At 40.4% G+C, this 25,726-nt stretch overlaps 1 protein-coding gene across 4 annotated transcripts in view; it reads right to left on the bottom strand.

Annotated features, from left to right (window-relative positions):
• The window catches only part of SLK (STE20 like kinase), a 51,319-nt gene that overhangs the window by 10,368 nt on the left and 15,225 nt on the right, over positions 1 to 25,726 (bottom strand). Inside the window, exons 3-15 of one of the 4 annotated variants that reach the window (XM_082225256.1) lie at positions 20,422 to 20,586; positions 17,693 to 17,741; positions 15,509 to 15,658; positions 13,058 to 13,130; positions 12,503 to 12,697; positions 11,705 to 11,786; positions 10,110 to 10,238; positions 8,068 to 9,513; positions 6,421 to 6,551; positions 5,684 to 5,807; positions 4,468 to 4,647; positions 1,703 to 1,795; positions 132 to 203 (exon numbers count right to left, since the gene is read on the bottom strand). In XM_082225256.1, coding sequence (XP_082081382.1) covers positions 132 to 203; positions 1,703 to 1,795; positions 4,468 to 4,647; positions 5,684 to 5,807; positions 6,421 to 6,551; positions 8,068 to 9,513; positions 10,110 to 10,238; positions 11,705 to 11,786; positions 12,503 to 12,697; positions 13,058 to 13,130; positions 15,509 to 15,658; positions 17,693 to 17,741; positions 20,422 to 20,586 — 2,889 coding nt within the window. Of the gene's footprint in view, positions 1 to 131; positions 204 to 1,702; positions 1,796 to 4,467; positions 4,648 to 5,683; positions 5,808 to 6,420; positions 6,552 to 8,067; positions 9,514 to 10,109; positions 10,239 to 11,704; positions 11,787 to 12,502; positions 12,698 to 13,057; positions 13,131 to 15,508; positions 16,039 to 17,692; positions 17,742 to 20,421; positions 20,587 to 25,726 lie in introns of those variants that run through there. The other 3 variants (XM_082225254.1, XM_082225253.1, XM_082225255.1) reach the window with 3 other exon arrangements.

Raw genomic sequence — 25,726 nt, 5'->3', positions numbered from 1 at the left:
AATCTTTGTGCAGATGAACACATTTTTAGATTTTTTTAAAAAATTCATCAGCACATGCGTGTCAGAGAAAAAGCAGAACAACAAGCTAGAACTACAGAGGAAACATCCAATTTTTGGCATGTTGGACTTACATCCTGCATTATTGCATTGAAGAGGGTACATGAGGACAACTGAAAAGACTGAATCATAACCTGAGCAACGCCCTGCAGAGCAGAATACAATGTACTTCCGAGGTCAGAATGCAAGCACAAACCATGCATTCAAACACCGAACATAAGCAATAAGACTGTATGACTCATTAGTGGAGCACCTCCCTCCCTAAAAGTAGAAGTTGCACTGAATTACTTCTGTTAAAAGATGTAAAATTTCTGAAGCTATAGTTTATACCCACAGTGATGTGGGTGGAGCTATGAGAACAAAAATTACACTGTATTCATAAAGACACCAATTACAAAACGACGTAAAAACCTTTATGTCATGTCTTCAGTATTTATTTTATTTTGCTAGATAATGCCCTACAACCTAGTCCTATTTAACCTATATTGTTAACTCTCTGTGCCCAAAAGATATTAATGAATTTTCTCCAATATATTTAAGACTGTAGTTACTCAATAAGCCTTCATGTAGTACAATATTGGCTGGACGTACACCTTCTCAAATATCCAGTTCCAAAAGATGTGCACATTCAAATATACACAGTTGTCTTTAGAAGGCAGTAGCATACACTACTGTGAATATCTGCAAAAGCTGGATTCTGCTCCATATATGAGATAAACTGGCTTTGGACAGTCTGGCAATGCCTCCATTTTAACTCTCTTTCCTCTCTTTCACTCCCCTAACATTCCACCTGTATTTCTTTAGTGCACTGACTCCTGAGATTTCTCTGTCATTCAGGGAGTTCAGCAGCAGTCTCCTGACCCCCTCACATCCTTGTACAGAAACTGTGATACAGCTCACTTTAAAAATTTATACCTGAAGCATTACTTCAGAAGTACTTCAGTCTCATTGTACATGAATACATAGGAAGTATTCATGGATATCAGACGTTATCTGTACTTTGGGATTTAATACCAAGACAAGGAATGTCAACAACAAGTGAAGAGTTCTTCATAGCCTTAATCACTATATACACTGCCACACACCCAGATCCTTATATATTTCAGATGCGCTTCGTTTCAGACAGGAAATGTAATCAATAGTATGTCTGCTGCAATAGCATGCTTGGAACACAGAAAGTACAGGCAAGCCATTAAATAATAAACATGGACACCATCGTGTCAACTGCATTGCCTGGGATTAAAAGATTCAAAGGTAAGATATAATGAAAAATTGCTTATAAAAATATTATTTACTACTTTTACACTTTGATAACGTTATTGTTTATGGTAAATGCCCTGAATAAAGTAGACATTACAGCCTGAAATTCATATCCACACCTGAATACACACTAACTACATAAATTGCATTTTTATAACTTTGGCTGTTGTTCTAACTAATCACATCTAAGTAAATGAATACTGAATAGATTGCACTTCTGTTTATATGACACCTTTGAGCTACGGTTTTAAGAATGGTCAGTCATTACAAATTAATATCATATTTACTCAGAGGGAAAACAAAAAGCAACCACTATGGAATGGTTAAAGCTATTGTGAACAAAGCTGCTTGGTTGTTTTTAGAAGCATGAAGCTGCTGCGGTTACCTGAGCATGCTGGGATTGAGAAAGTTCCTCTTTCTTGCGTTTCATGAGCTCTTTTCTCAGCTCTTTTGGTGCTTTCTCCACTTCATTAAAAACCTATAGTGCACAAGCATGCAGAAGGTGGGGAAGATAACCCTTTTTCTCCACAGCAAGCATTTTATGGTGAATACGAGAGGAGCAGGTCAGGCATTATAAAGGTTATCAGAGAGCATGCATTGAAGCCAGAAGAGTTAGCTTGGCAGAAGATGGATGGAAGAAGCAGACATGCACAAAGCATTTGCGGACTGCATTCTACAAAGAAGTGCACGAGCTAATTGTATTCTAGAAACTAGTTTTATTTTGCATGCAACTACTAATTAGATGCTTTTACATTTACTTTTTATGCAATCATTCAGTATAACACAAAGGAATTTAAGACCGTTGCCAAAGGAAGAATGATATTGGGAGGGACAACAAATGATTTTACCGTCATGGAAAAGCTCCAAAAGAGCAGGATGTTTAGATTTCTCAAAAATAACAGCTACTGTTGACATTATGTCTCATTTGAGACACAATTGTCTAAAGAACAACTTTCATAAAAGTAAGCCACCTGAAAAGGGGCATTTGCAGAGCACAGGAAAGTGTAAATCAAGTGTCTAGTTTCATACAGCTTATCTAGCTAGTGACATTCAAAGAAGGCAACCACTTACAAATATTTTTCAGCAATGTATGTCAAAGGATCTAAAGGATAATTTTGTCAGGAAATAATAATGCATGTTATATAGATAATCAAAAGTATGATTGTGTATTTTTCATACTCTCATGAAGAGATTCAGTACTCTAGATGTTATTTCCTACAAAGAACTAGGAGGTCACAACTATCCAAGAACAAATGGCTGTTTAAAAGTCAAAGAACCCAAAGAAAACAAAGCCCAAATCACCACAAGCTACTGTTCAATGAAAAAGATTGGTCCTGAGTGCATTAAACCTCTTCACCAGATTTCCTTTTGAGACCCAATTACCGATAGAGACTCAGAGTGCAAGAAATTCAGCAAAAAGAAGAAGTAATAGTCAATATTGTGCAAATTAAACACAAGTGATGGTATCTTGGAGATTAAATGACATATATTACTTAATATAAAAATCATGAAAAGTTGTTTAAAAACCAAATGAAAGCACCTAGAAATCTGTGCAATCTGTTCATATTATATGCCTCAAAATCGGTATATTATCTAGAAATTGTTGAACTGCTTTTTTAAAAGTTAAGATGAGAAGTAAAAGATTACAGGCACTTTCTGCAGAACAATGAGATCATAGGTAGAATTTCTGCATTTTGCACAGCTGTATTTCTCCCATCCAGTGTAATGAAAGAATACAAATTTCAATTTAGTTTGATTTTAAATCAATTGAACTTGATACATAACTATGCTCTCTGCTGAACTCAAACTAAACTCAAATTAAATTTAAAAAATCCCTTTATCACTGACTGGGGTTATACAGTGGTACCTTGGTTTACAACCATAATCCGTTCCGGAGGTCCATTTGTAAACCAAAACAGGTTGTAACCCAAGGCGCGCTTTCGGCAATGGGGCCTCCCCAAAAAATTTGTTCGTAATCCAAAAAAAATCGGTTGCAATCCAAAAAAGGGTTGCAAATCAGAACATGCACTTCTGGGTTTGACGTGTTTGTAATCCAAAATATATGCAAACCAAGGTACCACTGTATCCAATGCTAGTCCTACTCCGGGTAGATTCACTTAAGTTGCAGTCACCACTAACTTAGGTTCACTGGGACTAATTCAAAGGAGTGCCATGGTGATCGTTCTTCCAGCACAAGTGTGTCATCTTGCCAAGTGGACAGAGCTTGCTCTCCTATTCCAGTGTGCTGTTCTGGAGGTTATCCTTCTCCATCCGAGCCACTTTAATGCTGTGCGGAGGGAGGAAGAAAGCCCTGTTGCATTATCCAATGTCCACGTGCAGGCTTCTGCTAGCGGGGCTCAACAGCTGAATCTAGATTATTAGTTTAAATGGCTTTATAATGTGTAGAACCAAGTTGGCAACAATAAATCTTGCTATCAGAATTATGAATGCAAACAAAGTTGCTTAAGATTGCAGTTTTAAGATTTTCTGGAGGCACAGAGTAGTCTTCCACAGCACAGAGTTCTAGACTCTTCCACACAAAGTTAATTAAATCGCCTTTTTAACAAATTCAACTACAAGTAAAAAGAAAAACAAAAACCCATTGCATTTTGTTATGAATGTTTCATGAACCAATGCACAAATATCCTCATCCCTCCACCTTTGTGCTGCTTTTATATGTACTGAATATAGTAAGGAAAATCTTTATTTGTCACACATATCCAAGGAGGCACATGTGACAGATATGTGTGCAATGGATTCTAGCAGTTCTCCCTATTGAACTCCTAGATCAATTTTACATTGTCTGTAACATACAGGTATTGACTACATATAACATTTGATACTGTTCCAAATAAATGGCGAAACTCCTATGCTAACGATGATGTTTAAATCATAAGGGTGGAGACATCTACACCACATAATTGTTTTTTCATTATATTTTCTTTGCTCCTATATAAGGTTACTATTTTCATTGCACATGGCTGTTTTTTATTTTAAAAAACTTTTCAGTGCTAAACATTATTATAAAAATACATCTACTGTTGAGGCATCTTATGGTGATACATCTTTTTTTCAAAGTAAGACTGCAGACATCACTGGAGACCAAGAAATACCAACCTTATTTTTTCCAACTAAATAAATAGTATTTACCTCTTTTTTCCTGTTTTTCAGCATGTTCTGAAATTTGGACAATTCTTTCTCCTGTTCTGCTTTGATGCGTTTTGCTTCATCACGTAAGCGATTTGTATGTTCCTGTTCCAAGCGCTCTATTGTCTGTTTCTGCTGTTTTTCCAGGTTTTCAATCTCCTGGTCATACTGCCGCTTCTTGCTCTGAAAAATAATTCCATTAAATTTTATATTTACCTATTGTTGAACTTGATGGGTTTGAGGCAAGGCAGAGGAAGTCTGCACAAGTAACAATTGCCTATGCTTTTCAGTTCCTAGATTTTCTAACTAGATTTCTGCCGTTATGAAGCACAAAAAATACTTTTAAAACCCCATAGAAAGTCTTCAAAACTCAGAATCAGAAGTGGAACTAATTGTTATTGCACAGAGTTTAAAAATATTGGCAGAACTGGGACTGATACTATAAAGTCTATTTCCTTCTTGAACACAAACACACACAAATTCAGCTCTTGAGAATCTAATATTTGGAACTCAACATACGTAAACTATTTTGTTAAGGGTTTAGTGGTTAAGCTTTGTTTTGTATGCAATCTTTAATACAGGAGCCTTTTTCAGATATAATAGGGAGTATTTTTCTCCGCCCAATGAATAAGCAGACCCCCCCAATACATAGAACACTTTTTCAAGTAAGTTTTTTTATTATCCACTGCAAGGAAAAAATAATTGCACATGGGCTAGAAGATCACAGTGTTTTGGGTACCACAGTCTACTACAGAAAGGCAAAGATCATGAACTGGGCCTCTGAAATTATTTTGAGATATTTTCTACAGTTGTCAAAGTATGCAACAGCTTCCTCTTCAGTATAGCAATCCTGTAAAGCTGCATTCACTACCTACAAGTAGAAAATAAACGTTTCTAACCTTCAAGGGTAAGAAGTGGCCACATTCTGCCAATTCTAGTACTGACCATGCCTTAACAAGACACTCTCAAGCTAAACATTGCAGCACATCACTGCCTTTTCCACTGTTGGCAGCCAGTGACTACATGCAGGGCTACCATTGCAGTAGTTTGCAGTTCAGTTAAGGCTTTTGGTATGCAAGTTTCATTCATAATACATAAGATGAAATGTGGCAACAAGGGCAAGGATATACCTAGAATGACTTCTAGGCTGCTTACATTAAGTAAATTAACTCAAAATAAGGGGCCTGCAAAATGTGGGTGCAAGGGAATCAAACCTTACCGTCATTTCTTGTTCAAAGCGCCTGAACATCTGTTCTCTTTGTTGTAAAAGTTTATTACTAAGCTGCTGTTGAGCTCGCTGCTCTTCTTTTTGTAGAAGTCGTAACTCTCTTAATTCTTGACGCCTGGTAGGAAGGAGAATGGAAGCAGTATCGCAGGGGAGAAAGAAACAGACCCGAGTTCAGAATTCTGCATCAGTGTACAGTGTAGATGCATTGGGGGGGCCGTGCAGAAATTTTATTTATTTATTTATTGCTATTATTTATTAAATTTCGATACTGTCCTTCATCCGAGGATTACAGGGCAGTTTACAGTAGAAAAACACAAAAATGCACAACATAGTAACAAACGAAAACAATACTCTCCTACTGGGCCATAGATTGTTTAATTAGACAAGGGCCTGGGAGAAGAGGAATGTTTTTGCCTGGCATCTAAAAATATGTAATGAAGGTGCCATGTAAGAGATGGGGAGAGAATTCAACAACCACGGAGCCAACACAGAAAAGGCCCATTCTCGTGTTGTTACCCGCCAGACCTCTCATGGAGAAGGCACACAAAGAACGGCCTCAGATTATGATATCATAGTCTGGATTGATTCATACGTTATTTAAAGGGACAACATGAATTTTGTTAAATATAATCAAACCACAGTAAGTTATTAAAAACAAGCATGAGAAAAGTTGTTTTAATTCAGAGAAGAAATCCTCTGTCATTAAGAATGGGTATTTTCAAACTCACCGAAGATATCGTAATTCTTCACTTTTAGAATCACTTTCTGTTACAATTTTAGAGGTAGTCACACTTACTTCCACACCATCAACAACAAATTTGCGAGTTTTCTTTAATGTTTTCTTGTGTCTTTTAGTTTCCTGAATAAAAGATCATGCATTATTTCTGTGCTGCATAAAGCATACTTGTCCAACCTTTACTTATTTTTGAAAGAACCCAAAGCCTGCAAGTTCAAAGATTTCAGTTTCCAACCAACAGAATTAGATACTAAAGTTCTTTATTTAATTCTGTTTCTTTTCACAAGATGGGCAAAGGTGGACTCAAGTTTGCTATGAGGTATGTTCATAAAGAAGAATTCATTTCTTCAACTGGCCATTTTGGACCAGTATACTACTGAATATACAGACAATGCTGAACTAAAGTAATCATCTGAATAACTGCTACATATGCAATCCACCTTCACTTTTACAAAAGTAACCAAGAACAGAAAGATAAATCAAACCTATTTTCAAGCTGTTAATTCAGAAGTATATACTTATAATTTCAACGTAATTTACTCTCTACTATGGACATCTAGGGTAACAGCCTTAACATTCTTATTCTGCATGAATTCAGGAAACTTCACTTAAATTTGTAGACAGATATCTAGTTATAAACATAAAATATATTATATAGTGTGTATGTTAAAAATTTAAAGGTACCCCTGACTGTTAGGTCCAGTTGTGGACGACTCTGGGGTTGTGCACTCATCTCGCTCTATAGGCCGAGGGAGCTGGCGTTTGTCTGCAGGCAGTTTCCGGGTCATGTGGCCAACATGACTAAGCTGCTTCTGGCAAAGCAGAGCAGCGCACGGAAACGCCGTTTACCTTCCCGCCGGAGCGGTACCTATTGATCTACTTGCACTTTGATGTGCTTTTGAACTGCTAGGTGGGCAGGAGCTGGGACTGAACAATGGGAGCTCACCCCGTCGTGGGGATTTGAACCGGCGACCTTTCGATCGGCAAGCCCTAGGCTCTGTGGTTTAGACAACAGTGCCACCCGCGTCCCTCTAGTGTGTATGTTACACATTGCCTATATTAAGGCTAGCTAACATTTTTTTGCTCAAGGGCCACATTGATATTTAACTACCCCTCTGAGGGCCATGGTATACACATGCACTTCCATACAGCTCACATATGGACCAAACATACATGCACCACCACATGTGTATACATACCATGCTCACCAGTTCTATACACAACTCTCTCGTTCTCTTACACACACATAAACACTCAGTATTTCCAGCCTTTCTTATTCCAGCACTGGTGTAGTAAAGGCTGGAAACACAGCCTTTTATTTTGCACCTACCCCTGTGCTGGAGTGGAGGAATATGCTGCCTTTTGTTCTTAAAAAGCAGGCAGAGAGCTTCATCTCTGATCTTAGTCCTGGGCTTAGAATGGAGACAGAATCCCAAATTTTCTGATTTTATCTCATACCTTTAAGATCCTATCTAAAGAACAGGTAGAGAAATTTTATCTCCTGATCAGATTCAGAGACAAGCTGTGGAAGCTAGTGAGCCACTTCCTATGGGTTGGTGGGGCAAATCCAGTGCATGGGCTGCAAGCTAGCTACCCTGATCTGTATCTCTATGTTACTAATAGAATTGTTGACTCTTACTTGTAAAGATATTGATCCACTCTCCTTGTTTTTAGTGAGGAAACTGGAAATGGACAAGTTCAAATCAATGCTGCTGTTGTCAGCAGTGGAACCTCTGCCTGAATCTGTATCATTTTCTTTAGTGCTTTCAGAATCAACATGATGCGAGTTTTCAACACTATCCTGATTGCCAGATTTATCTTCTGCCTCATTTTCTGCAGAGCTAATGCTAATATTGGGTACCGGAGACACCTCATGTTCATGCATCTGCTTGGCTGCAGAATCTTCAAGCTTATTTTCAACTGGCAAACCACTGGAAACTGCTGATCGGTCTGTGTCCATTTGTATATTATTCTCATGCTTCTCCTCAGCTCTGTTTTCTACTTTATGTTCAGGTTCTGCAATTTTATCCCCTGGTGCAATGTTCCTTTCCTCAGTGCTTGCCTCTTCAGTATGTTTTTTGTCTGCTGGCTTATGCTCAATGTTGTCTGCTCTTTCTGAAACACTGACCTCTGTTTCCTTTGTGCTGCTTGTCTTCTTTAAATCGTCATTGTATCCCTCAACTAACTGCTGATCAGAATCTACCATTTTCCTCATTTCTGAGACTTTCTCAGAAGCATCCTCAGCCAGGCACTCTGCTGGCTCCTGAGCATTTTCAAGCACTTTATCTACATCAGTGACTAGATTGTTGCCAGTACTGTCAATCTCTTGTGGACTACTGGTACCTTCTTTTATTTGCTTCTGTGGTTCATCAGCTGTCTCAGCTATGACCTTCACCTGTGATTCCTCAGTACCTGCAGTAACTTCATTTTTCTGACTTTCGGCCTCTTTCAGATTACCCTCTTTACTTTTGTCATCCCCTTGCAATTCCTCAACCTCTTTAATTCCTTCGGTAGGCTTTGCCTCTTCCATTTCATTTTCTTGGAGGTTTGTGGTACTTTCTTCTTTCACACCAGCTGCTTTAGAGACTGCATCTGTAATTTCTGCACTGCTGCCTCCATCATCAGGAATTGTTTCTTGCTTGTTTTCAACCGTTGATTCATTTGTTAAGTCCTTTCCTTCCTCTGTTTTTAGACTGGGCTCAACGTTAGTTTCAGATGCTACTGTGCCAATCTCCTTTTCCTCTTTCTGTGACTCTGTGTTTTCACTTAATCTTGAATTTTCAATTGTCTTCTCAGTCTTCTTTGCTTCCTCATCTTTATGGAGCAATGCAGATCCATTCTTCAGTTTTTCAGTGTCTTCTTGTATGGTGCCACTCGTGCTTGCAGTGTATTTCTCCTTTTCATTTTTGTCAGGAGTCACACTTGTTTTTTCACCTTCAGGTGCACTAGTACTATTCTGTTCTGTGGATGAACGCTCTGTTTTTTCAGAAACAGATTCCAGAATACTGGCATTCTGTGAAAGTTTATCCTCTTCGGAGCTGGCAATGCTGAGGTCAGATGAGGCTCGTTTACTTGCAGGTAACTGCTAAAATAGACACACAAAAAACTGATTAGCTATACAATGCAGTAATAAGGAAATAATGCTATCAAAGTTTTATATCAACCAATGGGGAATTTAATGGTGATTACAGGGCAGAAGTGACCTGTTCCTTTTTCCTCCCTACTGTGGATTTTCCTAATTTACTGTACTGATAGGAGGGGGAGAAGTAATCACTGACTCCAGAGCTGGCAGAGGTTTTATCTTATCTGGGACACGCTGGAGGAATGGGAGGATCCCATGGTCCTCCTCCCGCTGGAACAGTAACTAGAGAGGACTAATGGCAACAGAGATTTCTTCTGCCACAAAGGGGCCTTTGACTGTGGCTCTCCCTTCTCTGACCATGGAAACGGTTCCATGGCATCCTAAGGAAGCTTACATTTACTTACTTTGCATTTTACATTGGCATATTAAAGAAAATTGTGTGTAATGCAACAGAAAGCGTGTCAGGACATCTTATAAAAGGCAATTAGCATTGTATCCCTAAGCTCAATTACATGAAAGATCAATGGAAATGAATACAATTCATAGCTGTAAACTGCAGCACAAGTTAAAATATTTTTGATATATTTATTTTAACTTACCAGAGAATTTTCAGTTTCTTCCTCTTCTTCCTCCTCTTTCCCATCTTCTACTTCCTCTGTAACTTCAGCCTTTGCTTCTGCAATCAGTTCTCTGACTGGTTTATTAGAAGTTACAGTAACAAATGGATGCTGTTTAAAAAGGCATAATATCAGTTAATCAAAATTAAAAACCATTTAATAGCAACATATTTTATCACTTAGGGCCAGGTTATGGTCTGTTTTGTATCCAACTCAAAATAAAAAATAGAACACTTAAAGGAAAATTTATACTGCTTACAACTTTTTTCTGTGCTATCTGTTCTTCTATTTTCATGTCTAAGATCATTTACATTTATTTATTTGAAATATAGTAAGGCTGAAGCTAAGAGTGTTTCTCTGGCAGATTATCTTTGCCTGGCCCCATTTCAGAAGTCTTTATTTTTAAATCTAATGTATTTTAGATGGGAACATGAATGAAGTAACATGAAACCAAGTCATATTCATCCTATTACATTTATTTAGGTTAGCTCATTGTAAACTATGAAGGAGACTGCAGCTTCTGAAATACCAGGCAGTAATAAGCAAGGGCTAGAATCCAGAGGACCTATGCATAACCAAGGTCTGGATATACTTTTGTCAGAATGTCTGTCTTCTCCCTAGAACCATCCAAGTGCTCAAGCTCCCTTAGACATGAGAGCTTCTCATGATAATACCAGTGGTAAGGGAGAAGAGTAACAGCACAGTTTACCAATGGGTGCATGCTATTCACTCACTTCCCCAATGCCCTCTTCTAAAGATCTGCATGCCTACATTACCAGCTACTTTTAAAATCCAAAGCATGGCCGTTTGGACTAGCCCCCAGTGTCTCACCATCCCCCTTCCTGCTTTCCAAAGGGGATTACGGACCTGTCATCTTTTGGAACTGCTGCTTCGAGGAGCAGCTGAAAGGGGAGGTGGGGGAGCACTGCTCAAAGCGATGGCTGAAAAGGCTTTCCTTGCCCTTCATGTTGGAAAAGTTTAAGGAACCCAAGCAGAGCCCTCTTTGCTTGTGCTTAGCGGCTTTCTGATCAGCTGAGTTTGGGGATGGGGGACAGAGACCGCAGGGAGGATAGTTTTAAATTTTCCTCACAGTATTCCTTTCATTCCATCCTGCTGATTGGGAAAGGTTGTGTGGGTATACTTGTCTGTGTGCCTCTGTGGTGCATGTTGGATGTATCTACAGTACATGTATATCTACATATCATACATATCTACGGTATGTATATGCAGGTTTGCAAAAGAGTGTAGAGTTGCCCTGTTTGTCACTAGAATGGCTCCTGGAAAACTGGTATTTTATTTTATGTTGCTTTTAGTATTTTTTATTGCAAGCACTGCAGTTTTTTAAAAAACAAGTTATTTGCTGCTTTTATCATTCTCTGGCTAGAAAAGTGGGGTATTAACCCGTTTGTGCTGTCTCCTAACTCTCTGGTGACCAATGGCAAATGGGAATGTTCTAAATAAAGTTAAAACATACAAAGATTGAAAATTTAGCAGACTTTTAAAATAGTTCCTGTTTTAATTTATATAAATGCACTCAATAAAATATCATGACTCAATAGACACTTCGTTCTTCCTACCTGTAGAAGCTCAGCAGTGTTCCACCTGGCATCTACATTTTTTTCCAAACATTTCCTTAAGAAGTCTTTGAAGTCAGCAGACCTGCATAAAAGAAGCTGAACTCAATAAATACTATACATTAAGCACTACATACAAATTGAGTGATGTCATCCATGTCATCAGAAGTATATAATGACTGTCAGATAAAAATAATTTCAGTACCGTCTACTTCTTGCCTGCTACCTCTCGTAAGATCCACAGTACACTGTTAATAAGCTATTATACAAGAAACGTGCTAAGAGGAAGGCACGCTTGGCAAATCCACAACGTGATCAACTCCCGCCTGGGAACCAATGTCCCCAACTGTGGAAGGATGTGTGGATCCAGAATTGGCCTCCACAGTCACTTGCGGATTCATTGTTAAAACCGTGTTTATGGAAGACAATCTTACTTGGCTATGAGTGATCGCCAAAGAAGAAGATACTACAAATCATTTTAATGAAGATTGATGTCCAAGACTATTGTACTATTTTATTTCTATTGCACCACTATCTGCATCCTCATCTTGAGGCAAGCTCACTCTCCTCCGGTGATGTACATCTATATTTAACTGAAAGCTAGCCTAATTAATATCCAGCTAAGCTTGAAATGCCTATTTGCTTCTAGGGGGAAACAACATTTAACTCTTGAGGCCTAAGTGTGCTTTTTTTGCCAATTGACAATCTTAAAAATTAAGACAGCTCTATTATTCTGTACCTAGGTATTATTCTTGAAAAATAAAAATAAAAATATACCATAAAATAAAATAGAATAATCACCATTTTGAAGGTTGTGCCAACGATGGTGGTTCCGACTTTGCTATTTTCAGCAGAACACGCATTGGATTCAGTTCATGATGAGGTGGTTCTATTTCAGCCATTTCTATTAAAGTGACACCTAAAGACCAAACATCAGCCTTGTAATCATAAGGCCTGTCTTTAGAGGTCTCACACATTACTACTTCAGGAGCCATCCTGGGATAGAAAGAAAGAAAATATTTTTTAAGATCTATTATCTGTAGTAAGTGGTATTTTCAACAGCGAGAAGAAATATATCCAAGGGGAAATATCTATCCCAGTTAAATGGAAACAATCAACATCATCAGAGTAGAGCCACTGAAATAAATGTATATAAATTACTTTAAACCATTGATTCCAATGGGTCAGAGTATGACTAATCTTACATATAAATTAAGGTTAATAAAACCAGTAAATGCTCCAACAAAACAATATTATCATTTTGTTTACTATACTTGATTTTTTTAGATAAACAATTGTTTATAAAATGCAATATGCTGCACTCAGCATAAAACAGTACAAAAACTGCACACATACCAATATGGAGTACCAATGAAAGAATCCCGTCTTTGTATTGTCCTTGTATTTTTAGCAGACACTCCAAAATCCGCTTCAAACAAATGAGAAAACATTACAGACACTCATACCAATATACACTTTTACTTCAAACAGTGTCATTTATGTAAAAACATGTATAACACCACTCATTTTTCAAGAATATTCAACAGGTTTACAACAAAAAATATGAATTAATAGAGAAAGGATTAAGCTCATGAGTGATGAGAGCATAGTTTAACCTAGTGAGTAGATCTGTGACAAGTGAGGCACAGGTAGGGACATGACTGAACTCACAAATTGGAAGCTTGTACCTCCAATAGCACTGAGCTTCCTGGGCACTCTTCTCCAAAAGAATCACTTTAATCATGTATTTTTGCATTGGTTTTATAAATCACTGAATGTTACTATAATGACAAAGACTGATTTTCTTGGGGTTCAAGAAGACAGAAAAATGGATGAGGTTTGTAGAAGTTTATATTTATAACGGAATGACCAATATGCTCTGTGAACACTTGACTGATATAGTTATGCATTTTAATTATCTATGCATTTTAATTATCTGATTATATCGTTTAATATTTTGATATAAAATTCAGAGGAAAAGAGGCATAAAAGTCCACATCAACATATATATGAAGGGAATTTATTCTACTAGTTTCTAGTAGCAAAGATGAGTATCCCCAATAAGCACTAAGCTGTTGTCCCCACTAACATCATGAATGCTTAGTAAAATTTAACACAACAGTGCAGTTCCACCTGAAGCCACACAACGGAAATGGGCTACTTCACAGTACGCGGTTAGAAAAATATTTAGGAATTTTGACGGAAATCTGCTTGCCCGAAGTAATTATTTTCCCTTCCTTCCACCCTGGGTTATTCTAGGCATTCTCCCAAACCTCCAGAGTGGATTTGGGGAAGGCCTGGAGATATGTGGGGGAAGGAGAGCCCTGCTGCATTAGCAGGAGTCCTTGTGCTGACTTCTGCTTATAAACTGGACTACAGTGGTACCTTGGGTTACGAACTTAATCCGTTCTGGAGGTCCGTTCTTAGACCAAAGCGTTCTTAAACCAAGGCACACGCTTTCCCTAATGATGCCTCCCGCTGCCAGTGTTCAGCTTCTGTTTGTCTTCTGGGGCAAAGTGTGCTAACCGGAACATCACTTCCGGTATTGCAGAGTTTGTTGTCCAAAGCGTTCATTAACAGGACTGTTCGTAGACCGAGGTACCACTGTAGTTGAATCTGGCCGTATGAGTTTAAGAAGCCAGTTTGCCCATACTGAAATGTTCTGCCTAAAGATGCAAATAGTAAATGAAACTGAGGAGGAAGCTGTTCCTCAGTTTAAGTCAATGGTTTCAATCTGGGAAGAAAAGAAATGTATGTCCATTCCTTAATCCCCACACATTCATGTGGATTTCCTAAAATGGCCTTTAAACATCTTAGTGGGCTAAGTTATGACCAAACAGCAAGAAGCCACCACAAAAAGCAGGGGTGAAAGGCAGACACTGCCCTGAAGATCTAAGCTCAAACTATTTTTAAAGATTTATTGTGAGAATGAAATAAAGCTATATATAATAATCTAAAAGGAGCCTAATAATCCAATGAAACAAATTACAGAACAACGGAAGGCATTTGCTTGCTGGTACAAATATTCAAAATGCTGGAACTAAATAGGCACATCTTATTCCTTAAGACTAAAGTAAGTACTTTGGCATTCAATGAATAATTTACATATTGACTCCACTCCCACAGTATGTATTGAAAACCAAGTACAAACAATTGTTTAAAAGTTGGATTAAAAATATATTGCTCCTATAAGGACGTAACAGTCCTGCTGGATTAAGCCCAAAGACCCATGTAGTACAGCATTTTCATCTTACAACGGCCAACTAGATGCCTACGAGAAACCTGCAAACAGAGACTGAGTGTAACAGTGCTCTCCTCACTTGACTTGTGATTCCCAGCAACTGGTATTCAGAAGCATGCCATTCATATTATCTCAGTGGTTATTGCTTCTGACCAATCAAGGAATTCCATTGAGTGGACAGCTGGCGTTTTTATTTTCCCACATGGAAACCTTAGCTGATATGATGGGGTTTCTTGGCATGGCACCTGACCATGGAGAAGCAACAGCCACATTGTAAGGGTAGCATATGATTGAACCTTATCTGTGACTGCCAAATGCTGGGGTTTAAAAAAAGGCAATGAATATTGATAGCATGCCTTGATTATAATCTTTCCCAAGCATTTGGTAGCTCAGTACAATACGAAGAAATGGTCTGAAATCCAAAGGAAGTTTGTCAAATGTAATTACAATAATTACTTAAATTGTTTATTTTCCAGGGCAACAAAACTTACTTATACCAGCTGGAAAATAATACATCATGAAATCTCTTTTCATCCAAGATAAATTTTTAAAAGAGGAATACTCACCTAGCTTAATGTCTCCATCCAATGTGAAAAGAATATTGCCAGCTTTTAGATCTCGATGAATGATCTTATTTTCATGCAGATAGTGGAGCGCCTCAAGTGTCTGCCTGCAAACTACCCTGATCTGTGGCTCGGTTAGTGGCCTCTCAAGTTCTACAAGAAAAGCATACTCTCAGAAAATAAACACCATCATTTGCAGATTGCATTGATTCACATTTTTTAATAAACATTTGCTTCAACCTGATAAGTCTTAAAAGCTGATCAAACAGAACGGGATTCTCCAACCTAGTGTTGATTATATGTGTTTGACTACAGCTCTTATCATTCCCCCAGTCACCTTGGCCACTGGAGTGAACAACTTGTAGTTCAACACATTAGGAGGGTACGAGGTTGGAGAAAGCTAATGTAGAAGCCACAGTGTGAAGAAATATAAAGAAGCACCACGAAGAATCAAAACAAAAATGAGAACAGGCTCTGATGCTTACTGGTCACATGACTTTTATTATAGTTCTATGTGTTTTGGAATGAATAGTCCTTCAGGAACTTGAAAAACTTGCAAGCTCCTGAAATTATCACCCTAGCTATTCATTCCAGACACAGAGAGAATAAGCCTGTTCAAAGTTGGTAAGTTCAGACTTTCCAAACAAGTACCTTAAAGTACTTACAAGCTTTTCAAGTTCCTGAAGGAGTATTTCAGAAACAGCTAAAATAAAAGTCTTGCAACACTAAGCAGTGGAACCTGTTTTCTTTGTTTTAATGTAAACGCTATGTCATAGATATTTATATCCACAATAGTTCAAATGCTGTCTTGTTTTTCATTTTGCAGCATTGCTGAATCATGATACTTGTGTGTACGTGTATGTTTGCTACTAAATACATTAAAATAAAACAGTTTAACTATAGATATTCTTATATATAAAATGTGTCCAGAAAATATATTAAACCAGGCATGGGCAACCTTTACCCCTCCCCCCCCCAATGTTGCTGAACCACAACTCCCATCATCCCCAGCAAGAATGATCAATAGCCAATGATGGATAATTCAGCAACATTTGGAGGGTCAAGGGATCCCCATACTCTGTGGTGAGCAATCAGTTTCTTCCAAGATTCAAAGTGCTGCTACAGCCCTCATAAAATACTTTTGAGGTTTTTTTGTTTAAGATGTTCAAATTCAATCAGATTCAATCATAACAAAATTCTAAAAATTAGCAGAATTCCTACACTGTGAAAAAATATGTCCCACTGTTTTCCAAACAATTTTTTTATCTGGAGCACATTTCTCACATATTAGAACTGGCAACACACTTTTACACCTGAATTCTTTTATCTTATACACCCGTCAAAATGGAGGTGGCTGAGAGTGAAATAAGGGAGGTGCTGCAGAAGGAACAGTACTATTAAAGTTCCATAAATTATTCTGGCCTCCAGCTTTCTCATCAAAGCTAAAATGAGAGATAAGAATGGCCTACTGGGGAAGTTCAAGAAGTCCTGCTGCTCTGGTAACTAGGATGAAGTAACACTCTTTTGGGGGTTTTACTGTGGTTTTCAAGAGGTCTTGAAATGAACTCCTTTAGTGAGATCAGAAACTACTCTTTCCTTAAGGCCTTTCTTAGGAGTGACAAAAGCTTTTTATTTTGGAAGGATTTTAACTACTAAATTAATTCCTAGGGTAGATTTGGTAAGTAGTATCTTTTGTGTTAAATGTATACAAATGTTTAAAATCACAAGGACCGCCCGTCCCCAAATGAACCAACCTGAACCCTGCAATCCTCATTTGAGGCCCTTTTTTGCGTGCTTCTTCCATGAGAGGTCTGAAGGGTGGCAACACAGAGTGGGCCTTTTCTGCAGCGGCTCCCTGCTTGTGGAGGGAGGCACACCTAGTGCCTTTGTTACGTACCTTTCGACACCAAGCAAAACATTCCCCTTCTCCCAGGCCTTTTGCTAATTAAACAATCTGTGGCCTTTTAAACTGTGTGTGGTGTGGTATGGTTATTGTTATTGTTTGTATGTATGCTATTTTTTGTGTTTTTATATTGTAAACCACCCCATGATCCTCAGATGAAGGGCAGTGCAGAAAATAGATAAATAAATAGACAGACAGACAGATAGATTTTGGTACACAGTATAACCAAACTGTTAATATGCAAAATTGTAGCTTTCTTTTGCAAAACGTAATATTGTACTTGCCCAACATTACTGCATCTACAGCACCACCAGCACAGAATTCAATCAGGATCTGCATATAAAAAATAAAATAATCTATTTTTAAACTTTCAAGTATTGAGATTTAACTTTGGCTAGTCAGAGCACAGAAGATAAATCAAAACTCCCCTAACCAAGGACTCAGCTAGATGGGTAAAGAAAAAACTATTTTATGTGTTATATATGTGATATAACATTGTGCCACCAGATGGCGCTGTGGAGTCCCACTTTTCTCTACCTGTTTTCCCTGTTTAAATTTACAATACATTTAACTGAAACACTCAAGTGTATCAACATTTTGAGGCTTCTGGTGTTTGACTAATCAGTCACTCTCTCCTTTCCTCTTTGGGTTGTGAATGTTTGTTGATGGCAGGCTTTTACTGGCCATATTGCTTGCTTTCATTTATAGAAATGAAGAACTCTGCATCTGATATTTAGCAAGCAGCAACAATAGAGAACCTAGCATTTTGTTACTGTTACAATGTGTGGGCACACAATGAAAAACACTGCAATTCCTGTCCCAGCCCAACCCTCAAACACTCTTTCTAGGGAGGCTATATGCTTAAATTAAATTGAGCAACGCTTATGGGCAGAACTGTCTATACCAGTGTTTCCCAACCGGTGTTCCGCGGCACACTAGTGTGCCGCGAGATGTTGCCTGGTGTGCCGCGAGATGTTGCCTGGAGGGAGGCGGGCGAGTCCAAAAAAGGTTGGGAAACACTGACTTAAGTTTCTCTTTCAAAAAGGAAACGTGGGTTAAAGCGGCGGCGACGCCTCCCACTCACTTTCCTGCTCTGGCTTCCCCAACAGTTTTCCGAGTTGCGTCACTGGATCCAGCCCCCTTTTCCACAGGTGACACGGGGCTGGAGGGAGGGAAAGAGGGCTTTACGTCGTGCACAAAGGCAGCCTCCTAGAAGCGGTCTGGGCCGGCGCCGTTTCGCCGAAGGCGCCGGAGGACCCCCACCCTCAGCTCCTTCAGAAAGGAAGCCCCGCCCCTCGGCTCCCTACACCGCCAGGCAGCTCAGCTGACTGACGAGGACGTTCTGCGGCAGCGGCCGCTGCACAACCACCGCAGTTGCTGGCAGCGTCCGCAGCGCAATAAGTAACAGCGCCTGGTGCTGCCAACTCTTTCTCTCTCTCTCCCGCCCCCCCCAAGCTCTCGCATGCCCCGTGTCAACATCGCCGTGCGCAGCTTCCCGAGCTCGAGGCCAGCCGCTGCACGCACGCGCCGGCTCGTCATCGGCTCCGGTTGTTGCCTTTCTCCGCCGAGGTCGGTGGACCCCGAGCCTAGGCTTCCTTCCCGCACCCCACTTTCCGAAGACCGCACACCAGTTGGGCCAGTACATATTCCCCTCCCGTGACTGGAGCAGAATAGCCCTTTCTCTTCTTCCCCAACCCTTGTCGTTGGAGGAGTCCCTCAGTCCCTCGCTTTGCTGCCTCCTCCCCCCCCACCCCCAAAGCTTGGAGGTTCCCTGGCAAGGGGGAGGGAAAAAATTGAAACTTACACTTTCGTGCGTCCCTCCCCGCGTGACGCTGCGCGCTGACGTCACGGGGCTGTAATGGTGGTGTGCCTCGAGATTTTTTTCATCAAACAAGTGTGCCTTTGCCCAAAAAAGGTTGGGAAACACTGGTCTATACCAGGGTGGGGAATCTCAGGCCCAACAGCTGAATGTGGCCCTCCAAGCCTCTTATCTGGTCCTCAGGACTTTCTCTAGGTCTCACAACCCTCCCCTACTGGTCTAGAATTCTAAGATTTAACAAATTGACCTTATAATATGCAACTCCCCCATTAGCTAAAATTTTAAGAAGGCAACAGACTTTTGAGGGGGGAAATTCCACGAAAATTCTGGAAACCCAGGATTGAGGCTTATACCCCCATTATTTTCTGAATGTAGTAAGCCACAGTAAACAAAGTGTGGCCTGCCTAGTGTAGGTCAGGCTCTCTGTGTATCTCTCCCCCACTTAGGAGGGTAAAGGGGACCCCTGACCGTTAAGTCCAGCTGCGGATAACTCTGGGGTTGCGGTGCTCATCTCGCTTTACCGGCTGAGGGAGCTGGTGTACAGCTTCCGGGTCATGTGGCCAGCATGACTAAGCCGCTTCTGATGAACCAGAGCAGCACACAGAAACACCGTTTACCTTCCCCTTTGAGCGGTACCTATTTATCTACTTGCACTTGACGTGCTTTCAAACTGCTAGGTGGGCAATAGCTGGGACCGAACAACAGGAGCTCACCCCGTTGCGGGGATTCTAACCGCCAACCTTCTGATCGGCAGGCCCTAGGCTCAGTGGTTTAGACCACAGCGCTACCCGCCCACCTGTCAGTTGGTGAAAATTATCTGTTCCTTTCACCTAGGCTGGCAAAAATAAAAGCCCAATCCATCACATTTGAGAGCATAAAGATTTTTACAATGAAAGGGCAAGATATAAGTACTCTTAAATAAATATATAAATTTAAAGTAAAATATCTTATTTTATGAATTGAGATCTCTAGCAAAAGCTTTTGCCTTAACAGCAAGCATATTTAGGTCTAAAGTTACACTCCAGAAGGTTTAAGCACCCTTTCCTCCACTGTCAACAAACTGTACATATGCAAACAAAAAGTACTAATTAAACACCCATATTGTACTGAAGCATTGTTTTGTCAAGTCATAAAGACACTGTAATTTCACATCTTTTCCTAAAGTACAGGCTCTGAACAACAGCAAATACCTACCCAAAGGTTGTTTTCATAATAAAAGGCATCTAGAAGTTTGACAATGTTAGGATGATCACAGGATGCTAGGATATCAATTTCAACCATGTAGTCTTCAAGTTCTTCCTCAGATTTAGTATCAATCACCTTTGCAGCAGCAAGCACATTTGTTTCTTTGTTCTGAGCCTGGAAAATACATTGAAACAAAATTCTGGTCAGTTGTTTTACTTGTTCCAATTTATATAACTTTATGAGCACTTCCCCATCTTCAACAGACTCTACAAAGAAGCATTAACATTGTAAAATGTCTATGTTTCAATTGCCCTCTAATTCATTGTCTCATCTCTCATCCAGCTTTTACTGTTACTGGACTCTTTGGGGAGTGGGGAAAACAGTCTACAAGTTGATTCCTTCCTGCATTACTAAGGTACCTGAAGGCAACAAAAAGAAGGGGAGGGTGATAAACAACGGAAAACTTTAAGGTAATATTACACACTGCTTAAGTCTTCCACATCTGAATGTGGAGGTATGTTCTTGTTTCTGGTTAATCCTAGACGAATTGCATATGAAAGTAGCAACTCACATAATATGTAAGACCTAAGACACAAAGTACACCTTTGTCTCCTTGTAGAAGTTTAAACACATCCACAAGTAAAAAAATGACACATAAGGTGAAGGCAAAACTGTGAACTAGTGTGATGTTCTACATCACTGATAAACACACACAGAGAGACACAGGTTGCCAAATACAGGCCAGGAAACAAGTCAACGAAGTTGTGAGGATACAACCAGGAAGAAATGCCACCAATAAAATCGGAAATACTCAACTTCTTGGGTTTTTTGTTGTTGTTAGGGGGTGGATATTGTAAAGCATGATGGCATTAACATGGTGTCAGGCTAAATGCAGCGTTTCATTGTGCATTCTGTGGGCTTTGGCTCTCTTGTGGGCTTCATCTGTCTTCATGGCTATTACATGCCTCTACTGTTTTGAGTGCCGTTTCCATATCAACCACTTCAGCATTAGCAACAGACTACCCAGTGTATTTGTTGCGGTTCTTTTCCTTCCTCCCAGACATGGTTACTTACAACCCACAAAGTTATATATACAAAACTGGCAATAACCTGAAGCATTTAAAGCAGTTTGGATTTCTTTCATCTCATGTATTAATTTGCCTATGGAGGGCATTAAGCCAAAGTGTCCTAGAATTCCTTTTGGAAAGATTTGTTGACATAAACTTGACTTTTACCTTGCCATATCCTTGACTATTATGGAAGTGAATCTTCCACTCCTCTCCCCTATCTTTGCATGTAAATTTCCTGTATGTGACAATGTTATTCTGTTATATTGACTTGTTTATTAGTGTGCATATTTATGTATATCTTTAAAACAAATACACACTTGTCTGGTTAAGAATATTATTTCCCTCACATTTCCAGTAGCTCCATGGGTCTTATTGACATTTTCTAAGCTAAAATGAAACACACCTCATTTTTACCTTTTATATCAAGGAAATCAGTGGAACAAACAAACAAAAGTTGTACATTTGCAAGAGCTGTCAAAACAGCAGCAAATGATTCAGAGTGGAAGCTGCAGGTTCACCTTTAAATGTGAACATCAGTTGCAAAGTTAAAGGTTTGGAGAGCTGGAGTGTTGGAAAGACTAACTGGGCTGTGAGTTTGGATGGATGGAAAACTATTTATTTACTTATTTGCTTACTTGCTTGTTTGGCACCCAGGGCAGATGTCCTGTCACAACCCTGGCCTATTGTGACATGGAACAGATCAACCACCAAAGCAAAATTCCATATTTTCCCGTGTATTAGATGAGGTTTTTTGACTCAAAAATCATGTCAAAAAACTGGGGTTGTCCTATACACAGATAGTGGCGTGGGGGGGGGGGAGAGCTACGCGCTGCCAGCCAGCCAGCTAGATGGCGGGCACGCAACTCCCCCCCAATGCCGCTGCGGGAAGCGTGTGCTCAGGGGAGCATTTCCCGCAGCTGCATTGAGGGGAAGCTGCGTGTGCCAGTCAGCTGGTTGATGGCCCACACTCTAGGGAGCTTCCTGCCCACAGTGGCATGGGGGGAGCGGTTGCCCACTTTGCCAACCCCCAGCAACAGCCCTGCTGGGGTGATGGCACAAGTGCAATTTCCCCTTTAAAAAGCTCAACAACTTTGGGCCATCTCCCCTCATTTTCTTTAAAGTTAGTCCCCCAAAATTCGGGGCATCTTATACATGCGGGCATCTTATACATGGAAAAATACGGTAACATGGAAAAGGAGACGTAGTAATTCCACACACTTAACATAAGTCAACTGTGTGATGCAGTAGCAGCGAAAGGGGTGGGGTGGGGGGGAAAGGTAATGCTATTCTAGGCTGTATCAACAGAAGTATAGTGTCCAGATCAAGGGAAGTCCTGTCTTATTCTGCCTTGGTCAGACCACACATGGAGTACTGTGTCCAGTTCTGGGCACCACAATTTAAAAAGGATATTGGCGAGCTGAAACGTGTGCAAAGGAGGGCAACGAAGATGATCAAGGGTCTGGAAACCAAGCCTTATGAGGAATGGTTGAAGGAGCTGGGTATGTTTAGCCAAGAAAAGAGACTGAGAGGAGATATGATAGCCCTTGAGATATTTCAAGGTGGCTATCACATGGAAGAGGGAACAAGCTTGCTTTCTCCTGCTCTACAGAAATGGCTTCAAGTTACAAGAAAGGAGATTCCAACTAAAGTTCAGGAAGACCTTTCTGATGGTAAGAGTTGTTTGACAGTGGAACAGTGGTGATGGGCTCTCCTTCATTTGATGTTTTAAGCACTGGTTGTATGGCCATCTGTCATGAAGAAGAAGAGGAGTTTGGATTTGATATCCCGCTTTATCACTACCCGAAGGAGTCTCAAAGCGGCTAACACGCTCCTTTCCCTTCCTTCACCACAACAAACACTCTGTGAGGTGAGTAGGGCTGAGAGACGTCAAAGAAGTGTGACTAGCCCAAGGTCACCCAGCAGCTGCATGAATGTTAGTTGAGATTCCTGCATTGGAAGAGATTGAACTATGGGTCGTTTTCAATAGTACAGTTCTATAGTAGCATTACCTTAAGTCCCCTGTGGCTGGAAGATGCTGCCCACAGAAAGTAACGAACTATTTAGTATGCCTGCAAGAAGCAAATCTGCAGCTTGACTTCTATCACTTCAATTTGTAATGCTCATTTTATTTTTTTGTAGTGGTTTGTATAACTGCATTGGTAATTTAATTTTGGGGAGGAGATGTCGCAGAAACCATAGTTCAGAGATGCTGGACTTTTTTTTTAAAAAAAGGAAAGCATCTCATTTACTTTATTAGTTGATCTTCAATGGCTGTTCAATGTGGTTTGTGCATGAAACATTCCAGATTGTAAGTGGGCCTCCCGAAATTACTGCAAATGCTTTACTGAGTGAATGACAGACTCACAATGCAGCTTCAAAGTATTGGGAAAGGAAGTGATGCACCAAACCAAATAAATCAACCAACAATACTCCACTCATATTAGATTTTTGTTACTGTGATGGAGTCCAGATTTTGCTTTTGTAAGCTATGGCCAGTATTTTTGCTGGCCTAATAACCGACCCAGGTGTCATGTAATACTACTGATCTATATCAGGAATGGTGAATCTTTTTTATATCATCATACACACATACCCATAGAAGGGTCTAGATCGGGGGTCGGCAACCTGCTGCGGCTCCGGGGCGGTGGCGAGGGGAGGAGGCGAGGGGAGGAGGCGAGCAGCCTGCCACCCGGCGGGCGGAGCGCCCTAAAGCAGAGCGCCCCCCTCGCCAGGCAGACATCCGCAGCGTGGGGAGCCTTGCCGGACTTCCCGGCAAGGCTCCCTACGCTGCGGATAGCAGCCTGCCGCCCGGCGGGCGGGGCACCCTGATGCAGAGCGCCCCTTGCGTGGGGCAGACATCGGCCAGCCCCACAAGCTCGGGGGACAGCAGGGAGGCGCAGTGCCGCCATCCCGCTGCTCCTCGACCTGGTTCGGTTTCCCCGACCTGCTTTTGGGGGGGAAATAAAGGGATTTTTTTCCCCTTTATTTCCCCCCCAAAAAACTAGGTGCGTGCTACGGGACGGAGAGTCCTATGGGGCGAAAAATACGGTATTTTTATAATGACGAATGCCTCATTATTAATTATTATTTACATCAGGCACTGATTATGATTTATGGTACACTGGGGCCCTGATTAATTTTCTATGGCATTTTGGGGCATTGATTATTGGGCATAGCAAGTCGCGGTCGCGTGGAATTTGTGCTTTGTGACCGTTTGAAGTGGGGTTTTTTTTCTTGGGAGGCTGGGCGGCACGAAGAGAGGGATTATTTTTATAATGACGAGGATGACATTGGGCCCTCATTATTAATTATTATTTACATCAGGCACTGATTATGATTTATGGTTCACTGGGGCCCTGGTTAATTTTCTTTGGCATTTTGTGGCATTGATTATGCAGTCGCGGTCGCGTGGAATTCCACGTGGAGTTAGTTGCCTGAAGCCCCTTTTTAGTTGCTTGAAGCCCCTTTTTAAACTTAAGCAGGTGAAAGTTTGGTGAATTGCTGCCAAGGAGTGTGGTGGAGTCTCCTTCTTTGGAGGTCTTTAAGCAGAGGCTTGACAACCATATGTCAGGAGTGCTCTGATGGTGTTTCCTGCTTGGCAGGGGGTTGGACTCGATGGCCTTTTTGGTCTCTTCCACATATGTATGTGAGCAGGTCTTCTCCAACATGAACTATATTAAAAACAAACACCGATCACGCCTCACAGATGACAGCTTGCAAGCCTGTGTGAAAATGAAGGTGACGTCTTACAGCCCTGATGTGCAGACACTGAGCACTGAGGTTCAGGAGCAAAAGTCCCATTAACCTGGTTACCTGGTTGTAAATTAAATATTTTAATTAGCTATTAATTTGTCCTTTTTTCTTGAGATTGACAGCTGACTGCACGATCCTGTATATATAGCATTAAGGCCAGAAACAATATATGCAGTGTTATATTTGTTTTAAATGTTGCAATGTTTTTGCGGCTCCCAGTTGTTGTTGTTTTTTCGGAAACGGGTCCAAGTGGCTCTTTTTGTCTTAAAGGTTGCAGACCCCTGGTCTAGATGAAAGTTTCCTACCCCTGTTCTATATGTAGGGAAACCCATCATTATAAACTACTGAAAATAAACCAGCACATCTAAAGACCATAGCCTTAAGGGCCAGTATTTGTTTTCTGTGGAGAATTGCTTTCTGTACAGTCACACTGATCTCCAAGATCTCAGTCTTTCCAACTCAGCCACCTGCTAAGATACTTTAAACTGGAG

This window comes from Podarcis vaucheri (genome assembly GCF_965113315.1).
Source record: "Podarcis vaucheri genome assembly, chromosome: 5".
In the NCBI taxonomy this organism is placed as follows: Eukaryota; Metazoa; Chordata; class Lepidosauria; order Squamata; family Lacertidae; genus Podarcis; species Podarcis vaucheri.
This window is presented reverse-complemented; position numbering and strand designations above follow the sequence as displayed.